This window comes from Danio rerio, chromosome 13, assembly GCF_052040795.2.
Source record: "Danio rerio strain M-AB ecotype USA chromosome 13, GRCz13ab, whole genome shotgun sequence".
Lineage (NCBI taxonomy): Eukaryota > Metazoa > Chordata > Actinopteri > Cypriniformes > Danionidae > Danio > Danio rerio.
The window spans coordinates 20260118-20273828 of record NC_141033.1 but is presented as its reverse complement, the minus strand read 5'-3'; the positions used below and the strand labels follow the sequence as shown (position 1 = coordinate 20273828).

Genomic DNA, 13711 nt, shown 5'->3' with positions numbered 1-13711 from the left:
GAAATCGGGGGGAAAAATAAACAGAGAGACTGATAATTTTGACTTCAACCGTGTGTGTGTGTGTGTGTGTGTATATACATAGATAGATAGAATTAGGGTTGACACTGTGGCACAATAGGTAGTGCTGTCGCCTCACAGCAAAAAGGTCGCTGGTTCGAGCCTCGTCTGCGTCAGTTGACATTTCTGTGTGGAGTTTGCATGTTCTCACCGTGTTCGTGTGGGTTTCCTCCGGGTGCTTCGGTTTCCCCCACAAGTCCAAAGACATGCGCTACAGGTGAATTGGGTAAGCTAAATTGTCAGTAGTGGATGTGTGTATGAGTGTGTATAGATGTTTTCCACTGATGGGTTGCAGCTGGGAGGGCATCCGCTGCGTAAACATGTGCTGGATAAGTTGGCGTCTCATTCCACTGTGGTGACCTCAAATTAATAAAGGGACTAAGCTGACAAGGAAAATGAATTGTCTCAAAATAAACTACAAAAACTACAAAATACAGCAGCCACAAATGTATCAAAATAAATTCTATATTTTGATTTTGAAAATACTGCAAAATACTTTTTAACCATTAATGCAGATAATGAATTGGAATATAGCTCACTATTTCTTTTGATTGTGAAAGTTGCCACGTATCTTAAAAGTCTTATGCTTCAAAATATTTGCAACTGAAATCCTCAATACTCAATGTAAAATCACGATTTCTGAAAACTAATAAAATCTCCCGTTTTAGTCAGTTCCATAAAAAGGTTTTTTTTTTTTTTTTGCAGTTGTGCTCTTCAATACGCAATATAAATACAATATCTCAAAAAAAAAATTAAAATCAATATTTCTTTTTGCTGCCATAAAACCTCAGTTGGGTGCTTTTGACCAGCCTGTAGATTAGAGTATTATTAAATATTTTTGTCTTATACTGATTAACCTAGTCAAAGGTTGTAATTGACTACAAAGAGCACCTGCAGATTACCTACTGGCATTTGAAACAGCCAATGAAGTATTGTATCGCCACTGTAGTATTTTATGTTTTTTGACTTGCTCCCAAATCTACCCTGCTATTTGTCTGTTACCTTTTTTATATGTGATGCATTATTTCCATCCAAACTGCATTGATCAACTTCTTCTTCTAACCAATTTTCCAGTCTGATCACAAACCTTGGTAAACAACCGAGGAAGCATCCTTCTGGGGCAGCATTTTTATGATGTCATCATGTAGACTTTTTACAAAGTATTTTACAGTATTTTAAAAATACTAAAATACAATACACTAAAGTATTTTTAAACAAAATATTAACCCATTTTTATCAACCCTATCAAATACAAATGACAAAATACTACTTTGTATTTAAAATACGTATTTGAAGTCTTGTATAGTAAATACTGCCCATCCTGCTGTTTGGGACGTCCTAATTTGTCCACAACATTCTCTGTGTATTAGCAATGGAATGATTTTATGTGACAAATCTTATTTTGATGCATACTTTGGGAAATCCTTTAAACATTTTCAAAAACTCAACTCCTCTAAAATTGACTACCCTTGATGGCTTTTTTTTGTTTGTTTTTTTGCCCTAATTACTTCCATTATAATGACATTTTTTATTGAAAAGCCATTATTATGTATTCCTAGTTGTTGATGGTTTTCCCTGTTGGAAAGAGGTAAAACATTGAAATTTTTACTGTTGATCATCAGTTGCAGTGCAAAAAACCTTAGGTTCTGGCTTTCTTCAAAAGTACATATTACAAATTTTATGAGGAACACTTTCATACTTTTCAGGTACTAATATGTACTGTTGAGGTATTAATATGGACCTTTTAGGTATAAATTTGTACCTTTTGAAAAGGAACCACCCCAGTGACAGCTTGCATACCTTTATTTCTGAGAGTGAATGAAGATATTTGGTTATATTTTGTTATATTTTTAATGATTTTTTTTTCAAACATATTAAGTGTTTTTATGCATGCACACTATAATTAGCTGTTTTACTCCATAAAACACCATATAAAAGTTTTAAACTTTTTCTGCATACTAAAAGAGTTAATGGTGCCAACTGTTGATTAACAGTAAAAATGACAAATTGTACCTTTTTTACCCAACAACAACCAAGAACGCATGATTATATGGTGTTATAGCTTAGCAATCACAAAATATCATTATAATGAAAGACAATGAAGCAAAATCTATGCATAACGAAATGGTAGACAACTTGAACAATACAAAAGGTAAATATAGATTGCAAAGCATTAAAAGAGCATTGATGTGATATTGTTCCTGTTTATTGATTTGATTATGTTGATTGATTCTGTTTACTGATTAATGTATACATATACAGTTAAAGTCAGAATTATTAGCCCCCCTTTTCATTTTTTTTCTTATTCAAATACTTTCCAAATGATGTTTAACAGAGCAAGGAAATTTTTACAGCATGTCTCATAATATTTTTTCTTCAGGAGAAAGTCTTATTTGTTTTGTTTCAGCTAGAATAAAAGCAGCTTTTAGTTTTTTTAAAAACCATTTTAATGACAAAATCATTTGCCACTTTAAGTTATATATTTTTTGATAGTCTACAAAACAAACCATCGATATACACTAACTTGCCTAATTACCCTAACCTGCCTAGTTAATCTAATTGACCTAATTAAGCCTTAAAATTTCACTTTAAGCTGTATAAAAATGTCTTGAAAAAAATCTAGTAAAATATTATTTACTGTCATCATGGCAAAGATAAAATAAATTAGTTATTAGAAATGAGTTATTATTAAAACTATTATGTTTAGAAAAGTGGTGAAGATATATTCTCTCTGTTAAACAGAAATCGGGGGGGAAATAACCTCTATGAGTTTATTTATTATATCAAACACTAATGAAGATATTTTGAAGAAAGCTGAAAACCTGTAACTTGCACAGCAAAAAAAAAAACTAATACTGTAAAAGTCAATGTTTACAGTTTTCCGGCTTTCTTGAGTATTACTTAGCCTAGTTTGTGTTCAACAGAAGAAATAAAGTCAAACAGGTTTGTGACAAGTGAATGATGAGTAAATTACATGATTTTCATTTGTGGGATAAACCTTTAAAAGGACATACTACTATTTTTCAGTGAAACATCTGAAGTAAAACAGTCCACTGCTGCATAATAGAAAAACTACTCAGTGTTTACGTTTATAGATGCTTCTTCACCATCATCGTTTTCTTTTATTGTTGTTCTGACGTAACCGGCTGACCATTTTGATGAAAATAACATTCAAGAATAAGAGCATGTGGTCAGAAGAAGGAGTGATTTGTTAGTCATGAAAACAGACTTGTGAATGTAGAGATTGAGCGTGAAACGTTTGTTGTCGTTCCGAGCATATCATAGCCCTGTCGTAATACTTAAGCCACAAAATGACGTACACCTGGTCATATTCATAACTGTAATATTAGACTACTGTTTAAAGTACACGAGTTGCTTCACCCAAAGCCAATTAATACAAAATATAAATAGCTTGTTCTGGTGCCATCTGGTGGATTTGCTTGTCAATTCTAGACCTGTTTTCATTCAGAATTGATAGTAGCACAACGTTTTCACATTCTGCTGCCTTCTCCTCTGAAAATCATTGTTGTATAAAGCACTAATAGCTCAATTTTTTAAAAAAAACATAATAGGCCTATGTATGATTAGCAGCTTTTTAATTAATATTTCTGAACTTTCATAAAAAATAAATTCTTTGAAATTGAAAATGACAAATAAATCACACCAAAACCTTTGTTTTATTTAAGTCTTTTTATATATGCAATAAATCAGTAGAGTTTTCCCCTACAAGCATCAACATTGCAACAGCACAGTGAAATATTTTAACAGTGATATACAGACAAAAAAAAACCAAAAAAAAACATATAACATCACAGTGGCGCAGTGGGTGGCATGATCGCCTCACAGCAAGAAGGTTGCTGGTTTGAATCTCAGCTGAGTCAGTTGGCATTTCTGCATGGAGTTTGCTTGTTTTCCCCATGTTCATGTGGGTTTCCTCCAGATGCTACGTTTTCACTCTCAAGTCCAAAGACATGTGGTACAGGTGAATTGGGTAAGCTAAATTGTCTGTAGTGTATGAGTGTGAATGAGAGTGTTTGGATGTTTCCCAGTGATGGGTTGCAGCTGGAAAGGAAATCGGTTGTGTCAAATATATGCTGGACAAGTTGGCGGTTTATTCCGCTGTGGCGACCCCAGATTAATCAGAGGACTAAGCCGAAAAGAAAATGAATGAATAAATGATTCTCATATGGTTGGAGTAACTGTGGTGTTGTATAGAGGTTTTCAGTATTTTAAACATCCTAAATCTGTTGATCAACATGATCATCCATGTGTGAGGGACCCAAATACTAAAATTTATAAGATATTAATAGGTCAAATAAAACATGGTTTGGAAAATAATTTGTATCTATTAAGTTACATCATGGGGCGACTTGATGGCTACGTGGTTAGCACTGTCGCCACACAGCAAGAAGGTCACTGGTTTAACTGCTGGCTGGGTCGTGGAGTTTGCTTGTTCTCCTCATGTTCAGGTTGGTTTCCTTCGGATACTCTGATTTCCCCCACAGTCCAAAGATATGCATGTATAGGTGAATTGAATAAACTCATTTGGCTGTAGTGTATGAGTGTGAATGAGTGTGTTTGGATGTTTCTTAGTACTGGGTTGCAGCTGGAAAGGTAATTCGTTGTGTAAAAAATATGCTGGATAAGTTGGCAGTTTATTCCGCTGTGGTGACCCTTGAGGGTTAATTTTTCACTCATAGGTAGGCCTACTGTATTAAAAAAAATTATTTATTTAATTATAATTTGTTTTTAAAATCTCACAAAAAGCCCTCAAAAGGCCCACATGGAATTAATGTCCACTAGTGTGGGCTTCTCACCGAAGGATAGTGAGTGAGTGAAATTACAATAAAAAGAATATGTTGTCATGATTTACTGATTATATAGTTTTTACAGCGTAGATTTATTACAGTCGCACTGTTGTCCCGTATCCCCAAACTCCAATGCCAGGGTAAAGAGGCTCAGTAAATTTAGTTTGCACCTTGTACAGCAGTGTCATTTTGTCAGAAACACTATAAAATGCCAGTGTCCCAGACTCATAGTCAACATAAACCCCAATCCTTGAGGACCTGGGCACAGATACAGCCGTGCTTTTGCTGTTGTGCATAAACGAGTATTCGGATTCAGAGCAGTACAAACTCCAAGACTTGTCATTCCTTCCGAAGCTGCCAGGTTTGTCATTTCCTTTCCTCTGGATCCCTTTGTAGGTGACAGCAATGTCCACTTCAGTGCCTCTCCAGTCCAGCTCCCAGTAATATCGTCCTCCTGCCAGACCCGGCTTACACAGTGCCTGTTGCCAATAGTCGAAGCGGTCAGGATGATCTGGGTACGGTCTGGGCTCATTGCTCATCTGCACCACAGTGTTTCTGTCTGACAGGACCAGGTTTGGATGGGCTGTTAAAGGATCTATTGATAGCTGACAGGAATCTAGATGGAAAAGGAGTGTTTAGATTAATCAGCATCAACAATGTGTTTATATAAAATGAGAATCTCACTATTTCTGAACTTACATTCAAAGAACTCCTCTCGTTTTGCTGGGTCCACAGTCTGGAGAATTTTAACCTCATTCACTGCAGATAGAATTTTGACATGTGTAAAGGATTTATAATTGGATAAATTACATTATTGATAAAAGATGAAAGGGGTTTTAAGCATTAAGGCAACAAGATATAATATTGCTACAGTTCCTCAGAACCTTAAGCTGTAGTGCCTATAAAAGACACTAGAGGACAATTTCCCATGTTCTTTTGCTCCTTTGATTGTGTATTGTAAATTTTTCAGCTATGTGTCTTAATCCGGATTTTGTTCTCTGTGTATTTAAACCCATTTGTTTTGTCATATGATTCTGGATTATGTTTCTGCTTTTTGTTGTGAGTTGGAGTGGTTTAGTTACTTGCCATTCAGTCTATTTAAGTATTACAGTGCTACCCCAAAATACAAGCCTAATTAATTGTATTAGATCACTTAATATATTTTCCAATATCCTTGAATTTTTATTACAGAGTTTTTACGGATTTATTAGCCATTAAATTTATTTAATCATTAATCATTAGTAGTATATAAAACTGGTGCGTGCAGAGCAGGCAGTTAGACTTTTAGCCTGCTGAGGAGCTGAACACAGCTATCAGCAGGAGATCCAGCTGTTGTGGCATAAAAGACATTTCCCTGTTAGTAACTGAGACATTCCCCTTCAGTGGGAACTCCTACGTGTGTCTGGAGAACACTTTTGGGAGAGTGACCAAGCGGCCATACCAGACATCGTACTGGGCCAGGACCCCAGCTCCTCTGCTTAGTCGCGTGCTGGGGGCCTCATTGGAACTCTCTAGGGTTCGCCAAATGGGGAACTCACTTTAGCAGAGCCGAATAACGCATGCATCTCCGGGTTAGGAAGCATGGCGCAGCAAACGTTTTTGACACCAAGCTTAGTTTTCTCCTGATTGACCAGGGTTACCCAGTAATCGGGAGGATACCGGCTCTACTAGAAGATTATCAAATTTTGCAAATGTATTAGGTGTCACTCAGCCTGCAGATCTACAGATATCTGTGATAGAGGTGACACTCTTTATCGATGACAATGCAACCAGCAGAGCTGTGAGGGGTCCGCGAGCCCAAAGGCGACGAAAAAGCCCCCACTGCAATCCTCAGTCTTGCCTTTGTGCCAACCGGCTTGCGGAGTGAAGCAGTGGTGGCACACCCTAATGCTAGAGTACGCCGTGATTTCAGTTGAGCAACAGTCAAGCCCTCACAGTGAGGGAAAGATCTGTCCATGATTACTGTCTCGTGTTCATCATCTGGGGTGAGGAAACTACAGGATCCAGAAACGCACAGTCGGAACAACATCTTTAAAAAGACATGACGCTTTACTGTGTTGCTGTCTTGGGGGATCTGCTCTTTTAGTAGTAACTGGTCTTTTAGCTACCAGTGAGACATTCAGGAGATGGGAAAGGAGTCCAGTTCGACCGGCGCTGTCACATTGTCGCCCACACTGGTAAGAGAATTTGTTTCATAATCAGCGTGGCAAAAAGCACTCTTCGGTCTGTGTGAGGCTCTGAAGAAAAAATCTAACTACTTGCTCTGCACACGCTAGTTATATACTCTACTAATGTTTAATATTCTTTGAAATTGTTTAAACTGCAATAATATTTCACAAGACAAGTGTAAAAAAGTTACACGTGTATGCTAAACAGCTTTAAATTACTGTATTCCCACATAAGTCTACACTACAAACAAAGACAAAGTAAAAAACACTTCTGTGGTAAGTTTGCAACATACGGTATATTTATGAGTTTTAACAACCTGCTGAAGAGATTTTGTTCAGTTCTTCCTTGCTTATGTCTTCCATTTGCACCTTTAAGTCAGAGATGGCTTTCTTTGCATTGTCAAATGTGTGGTGAGGCGCTAATGTCACCTTAGACAAATCTTCATATCCAGAAGGAGCAGAAAGAGACTGCCAGCTCTAGGGGAAATAAAGTAGCTGTTTTATTTTATAATACTTTAGAGAACTACATACAAACACTGGTTTTTGCTCAGTACCTGTAAGAAATGAATGTGATCATCAGACTGTGAGAGCTGCTCCAAGTCAGTGTGTTTCTTCCTTAACAGGGTAATCTCTTCCTCTAGTCTGGCCAAATGTCTCTCTGCATTGGTCAGCAGAAGGACTTCTTGAGCTCGAATCATCTCCTTCACTTCTCCATGCCTCCTCTCCAACGCTCGCAGCAGCTCAGCAAAAATACGTTCATTCTCATCCAGCACACTCTGTGATGAATGCTATCATGATAGAAAAACAAAACATCAACGTGACAGTTATATCCTTAGATTTCATTTACCAATTACATTTGGCACTCTTATAAATTGGAAATTTATATATGAATCTTATATATGGAAATTTAATGTTCCATAAAACCTTTTTTTATAGTGGAAAAAGTTAAATAAAAATTCAATGTCCAAGAAAACTTCTGAAAGGACCCTTAACGCAGGGGTGTGCAAATTTGTTCCTGAAGGACCAGTGTCCTGAAGAGTTTAGTTTTAACCACAATTAGACATACCACAACCAGCTAATCAAGTTCTTTTTAGGTATACTAGAAACTTCCAAACAGGTGTGTTGAAGGTAGTTGGAACTATGCAGGACAATAGCCCTCCAGAACTGAGTTTGGGCACCCCTGCCTAAACAGAATACTGAGGGTGTACTCACACTATGCTATCCGTACCGTGCCCAGGCCCATTTCCCGGATTGTTTGAGAAGTGTGAGTGCGCTGAATCGGGCTCAGGCACGGTTGACTTTGCTGGCCCTGGCCCGGTTGAAAGAGGTGGGCCTGAGCGATGTTCACTTGGACTTTGGCGCGGTATGCTTGTGTGTGAGTGCAAAACGAAAAAAAGCCAGAAACTGAAAGCGAGATGTGACTTTTAAGGGATTGTATCACATGACATATGGATTTATTAATCATTCTTACTGTTCAGTGAACGCAAACTGCCGTAGTTCATTAAAGACACAAACCCCTCACTGCACGACAGCTGCGCACTTTTAGCAAACCTCCTAATTCCTGCAGCACGAGGGCTTTATGATTGTTTATGAGCGTCAAAAGTGGCTGATCTGTTCGGCGAAATATCTGACTGCGTCACAGCATCCCTAAGGACTAAAGCGATATAACTAGAGAAATCTCCACTATGCTGAGCGAGAGTGCTTACTGCTTTCAGTGCAGCATCGATGACGTAAGCGTGCCCAGGCCCAATTGTAATGTGAGTGCGGGCCGTCGGGGGAGAGGGGACAAGCGTGCTTTGGCCCGGTTTGAGGCAACTGTACATAGTATGAGTACGGCCTAAGTTAGGGCAGAGCTTTCGGTCACACTTTATTTTGATGGTCCGTTTGTTGACTTAAGTAGCATTGCATCTACATGCCAACTAATTCTCATTAGATATAATTAGACTGTTAGGTTGGGGTTAGGATTGAGGTTAGGGTTAGGGTTAATGTAAGTTGACATGTACTTACAAATTTTATTATAGTCAGTTAAATGTCTGTTGAAGGAGCAGTATCAACAGATATTAAGCAGACAGCCGACCAATACGAAAATGGACCATCAAAATAAAGTGTTACCAAACTTTCATTTTGTTCATTATTTCCTGGTAGCAAACTAACAGTAAGAGAGGAATGGTTAATTATTGGAATAGGATATAAGAATATGAAAAAAAAGAGTAAATCAATTTTAAAGGCTGAAACATAAAAAAACATAAAACATAAGTGTAAATATATTACATACAAAAACTAACTTTTAAATAAATTAGAATAGGATCTTTCTAAAATAAATTAAGACTTTTATTCACTAAGTTTAAAACGTTTTCAAACTATTTTATTGGCAAGCTAGGAGATTGTCTAGAGTTAGAGGAGGCGTCAGTGAACTCCTCAACATCCAGTAAGCCAATTACAATAACGACATCAAATTTAAACAAAACTTCAACACTTGTTAAATATATTTAAGCAACAGATTAGCATATATTTGCAATATTAATATGCAATGTTTTTGTGATCATTCATTTAACCTTTCCATAAACCACCACCTTAAAGTCGTGGAGGGGTTTAAAGGCCTGAGTGATCATAGGAGCTATGTTGTCAGGAGCTAATTGCCTAGTAGGGTCTACCAAGGCAAAAAAAGTCCTAGGTGGCAGGTCAGGAGGAGGAGGAGTGGATCTTGTTTTGTTTATTGAAAGAAAATTGTAAAGATGCTAAGACCACTCACATGTAAAATCAAAATCAATAAAAACTTAATCACAATATATATATATATATATATATATATATATTTATATTTATATTTATATAATTATATGCAGTGTTGGGCAAGCTATTTGAAAAATGTAGTGAGCTAAGCCATTAGCTACTCTATTTAAAATGTAACTTAACAACACTAAAAGCTACCCCCTGGGAAATGTAGCAAGCTAAACTAAAAGCTACATGGCAAAAGTTGCTTAGCTGCATCTAAGCTATTATTACAATTTTTATTTTTAAACTGAAGAAACTTATAAATTCAAGTCAATCATATCTTAGTGATCAATAAAACTGAAAATGAAACACGAGGAATAATAGTTCAGTTCAGTAATTTACTGTAAATAATATGCTATACTAAACAGAAAAAAAAACATTCCAAATAATAAATTAAAGAAATCCAATAAAACCAGCTGTAACATATTTAAAATACTATAGTGATTTATAGTTAAGGGAAATATTTTGAAATAAGCATTATACATATATATATATATATATATATATATATATATATATATATATATATATATATATATATATATATATATATATATATATATATACTAAAGTATTTTTATTTTTTGAGCACAGCATTAGAAGATATTGCATTTTAACATGTACTTCTCGAGGTATGGTCACAAGGAGTCCTGCTTCAATAACTTCTCTCCCTCAGTCAACTTTCCATCAAGCAAGTTTCGGTTGGCGACGTCGCTAACCAGAGGTGGCATTAACGCACTAAAAAAATGTTGTTGAACACCATAAAACAGGAAGAATAATTCCTCATTCTCACCATCATATGGCTTTACTTTCATCGGCTAGACACCGGCCTCACAGCTCTGTGAAATGTCAGTGGCATCACTATTTGATCTGCGATTGGTAAATGTAGCTTGTGTGGACGCTACTGCGCTACTTGACTAATAAAATAGCTTAGCTACTGAAAAGCTATTTGATTTATAAAGTTGCGACGCTACCGCCACGCTACTGAGAAATGTAGTTAAGCTAGTAGCATCACTACTTGTAGCGACACTGCTGCCCAACATTGATTATTTGCATAGTTATATGTTAGTTTTATTAAAAACTTAGGTTTAGGCTTAGGTTTGTCCATCTGTTTTGGACCACATGGGGCATAGGACATGGGCTTAGCCATAACTAAATTTTTTAACCACACTTCGTTATTGTGGCTCATTTATTCTTTTGCTGGAAATTAGAATTTAGAAAAAGTTTTCAAACAAATTTTTGCGCTAAAGAAACTAAATTAATTACGTAGGCTAATGGATGTCTTCAGTGTAGTGTACAACACTGTTTCCTTACACCATGAAAGAGAGAAACAGAAAGTAAAGACCGATTGGAGGAGGCTCATTCTTTATCCTCGCGCAGATGGTCTGTTTAACTGTGTTTTCGCTAGCGAAGTGTTCAATTGTTCCACTTATAAAGTCCGCCATGTAAATAGCAAATGCGCCATGGCACGATGCAACTGACTCTTAAAGAGGATGGGAGATGAGACTCTGTTTCTGACTCAGGTTTATTCTCAAAACACACTCATTACTCATTAATAGAATTAGCTTAGCCCTGTTAGATCATGCGGCGCAGAGCTTATTTTTTTTGTCCTCAAAATAGAAAAAGTGGATTCTGACACGCCTTTAATGCTTTTGCACCCTACACTTTAGACTTTGCACTTAGATTGTTAAAATAGAGCCCATAATTTCTGAAAGGCTTACCTTTAGAGATGCCACTGCCTGCCTGAGATCTTGCCATTTCTTCATCCTTTCCTCAATTTTCTGCTGTGAAGTCATTAGTTTAGCCCCAAGCTGTTTCTGTTGAAAAAGTTAGTGTTTTAACGTTAATCTTCTCACAGTTAATCGTTGCACTGCATATTGACTTGTATCATGTCATCATTTAGTTGCATTGAGCATGAGTGGTTGTCTACTGAGCATCTCACCTGCTTTTCCGTCCTTTCAGCTGCTGCTGAAACAATGTCATGTTTTTTATGTTCCTCCATAATACACAAAACACAAACACACATTTGGTCAGAACGACAGAAAACCTCCAGAAGTTTGTCATGTTCGCCGCAGATCTTTTCACGCAGTTGCCCTGTCGCCGCCACCAGTTTGTGCTTCATGAGAGCTGGATACTCATAATGAGCCTGGAGATGCGCTTCACAAAAGGAGGTTAAGCAAGTCAGACACGATTTTACTGCCTTGTTTTTCTTAATCATACAAAAATCACACAGCACGTCTCTAGAGCTGCTGCGGCTGCTGGAGCTGCTGTATCTTCCAGATCGGCGGGGTTTCTCCTGAGTGCCATATCGGCTTTGGCTTGCTGTACTGCTCCGAGACATGTTAGAAAGCTGAATGTTAAACAGAGTTTCAATGAAACTGTACTGACTCATTCATTTTATAGAGGAATGTGAACCATGTGTGATAAACCAGTTAACCAGGTTAGAGGATGACATCTTCTGAATGGGTGTGACAGCTTATGTCAGAAGAGAAAAGGAAAAAAATGTAACGTAAACAATGAGACTTCTTTATACAAAGGCCTTGTTGATGGTTAACCATAAAGTGGAAACAACTGTGGTTTTACAAGTGGTTAAACACCTCTTTGGTGTTGAAAATATGCTGTGACAGAATAATGTGACAGTTTCCTCCAGTAGTTAATGAAAGCTAGATTTCACTATATAAACTGAGTTTTCATTGTTGACAATGTACACTTTAATCAATAGCTGCATGCAGCAGTCATTTTTGATAACACAGATCTGAGACTTTTTAAGGGTGCTTTCACACCTGTGAATCGATTCAGTTGTTCCAAAACAGAGATTACAAATGTTACATAATTGCTCTTTGCTCTTGGATCGGATCACTTTCTCACAGCAATCGATCCGCTCCAGAGTTCGTTTTAATCGAGCCGAGACCACCTCATTCAAGCGATCTCGGAGTGATTGATTTGGCGCAGATCTGAGAGCGATTGGTGGTTTCAAATATGCCAAACGAACCACGCTAACTGGCCAAACGGGACAGGTTCCGAAACAAAAATGTAGGTGTGAAAGCACCCTAATTTAATGCTTAACAAGGTTTGAATAAAATCTCATTCTCTATAAGTTTACCATCAAGATATTTTCAGACATTTTCAATCCACTGGTTGAATGGACATTGATGATCTTTTATAAACAAACCGCCTTTTTTAAAGAGACTTGAATCAGGTTACATTTACACTAATATGTTTTAATTTTTAAAACGTTTCAGTTACACCTTCCATCCACACTACCCTGGAGTTTTCCAGTGCAGAAAACTGAGCATTTCGAAAATGCTGAAGAGGCCGTTTTCATTTTAAAACGCTGCTGCTCTGTGTCAGTGTGTATGGGGGAAACGGAGACGTCTAAAACAGAGGTGTGGCTGCAAACATCTGATTGGGGCGTTTTCCTCAATATTAAGTGCACAAATTTTGCAGCCTTTTCTGAAGTTTACACTTTAAAAGTTTGATATGGAAAACAAACTCCAGAGGACATGTCTGGTAAATCTTTAAAGGGAACAGTGTAGGCTACTTTATAATCTCATTTGCATCACCCTAGCTACTTTAATGATCTTAACAACAAAACAAAAACATGATACAAGGAACTGCCTATTTTCATTTTGATACTAACAACAGACACAAAAAATGTTTAGGCATTGTGTAGCTGCATATTTTATGACCGTCATCTTCACTGTATGCATATTTATAACAGAATGGAGCCTATAACATAAGTGCCTTTTATTTTCATTGAAAAAAATCAAACATGCCCTGTCTCTTTTGCTGAATATCAGGTTTAATAATCACTAATAGTCATTATAAAAGTATAATGTTTATACAATATAGGAAATAAAGGCAGGCAATCAGTCAATATGCAGAATTATTGTACTACCTGGA

At 36.9% G+C, this 13711-nt stretch overlaps 1 protein-coding gene across 2 annotated transcripts; it reads right to left on the bottom strand.

The window, feature by feature from the left end:
* Nucleotides 1-3728: 3728 nt before the first annotated feature.
* ftr14l (finTRIM family, member 14-like) lies at nt 3729-12179 on the bottom strand. Of its 2 annotated transcripts, XR_015505859.1 has the most exons (7): nt 11751-12179; nt 11530-11625; nt 7588-7821; nt 7351-7510; nt 5565-5624; nt 4731-5481; nt 3729-4663 (listed from the first exon to the last, which is right to left on the bottom strand). XR_015505859.1 is itself a non-coding variant. In XM_087279174.1 (6 exons), exons 1-6 carry the CDS (start codon nt 12147-12149, stop codon nt 4961-4963), a joined length of 1470 nt encoding a protein of 489 aa, XP_087135300.1. In that variant the 5' UTR covers nt 12150-12179; the 3' UTR covers nt 3729-4960. The 2 variants fall into 2 exon arrangements, 1 of the variants encoding a protein (XP_087135300.1); XM_087279174.1 differs by having other exon boundaries at nt 3729-5481.
* Between the last annotated feature and the right edge of the window lie 1532 nt (nt 12180-13711).

Excerpts from the sequence above, each read along its gene's own strand:
- ftr14l (XM_087279174.1), bottom strand. The coding sequence starts at position 12,149 with ATGTCTCGGAGCAGTACAGCAAGCCAAAGCCGATATGGCACTCAGGAG. Across the intron at positions 7,511-7,587 it reads ATCACATTCATTTCTTACAG|AGCTGGCAGTCTCTTTCTGC; the intron begins GTACTGAGCAAA and ends TATTTCCCCTAG. Across the intron at positions 5,482-5,564 it reads ACGAGAGGAGTTCTTTGAAT|ATTCCTGTCAGCTATCAATA; the intron begins GTAAGTTCAGAA and ends TTTTCCATCTAG.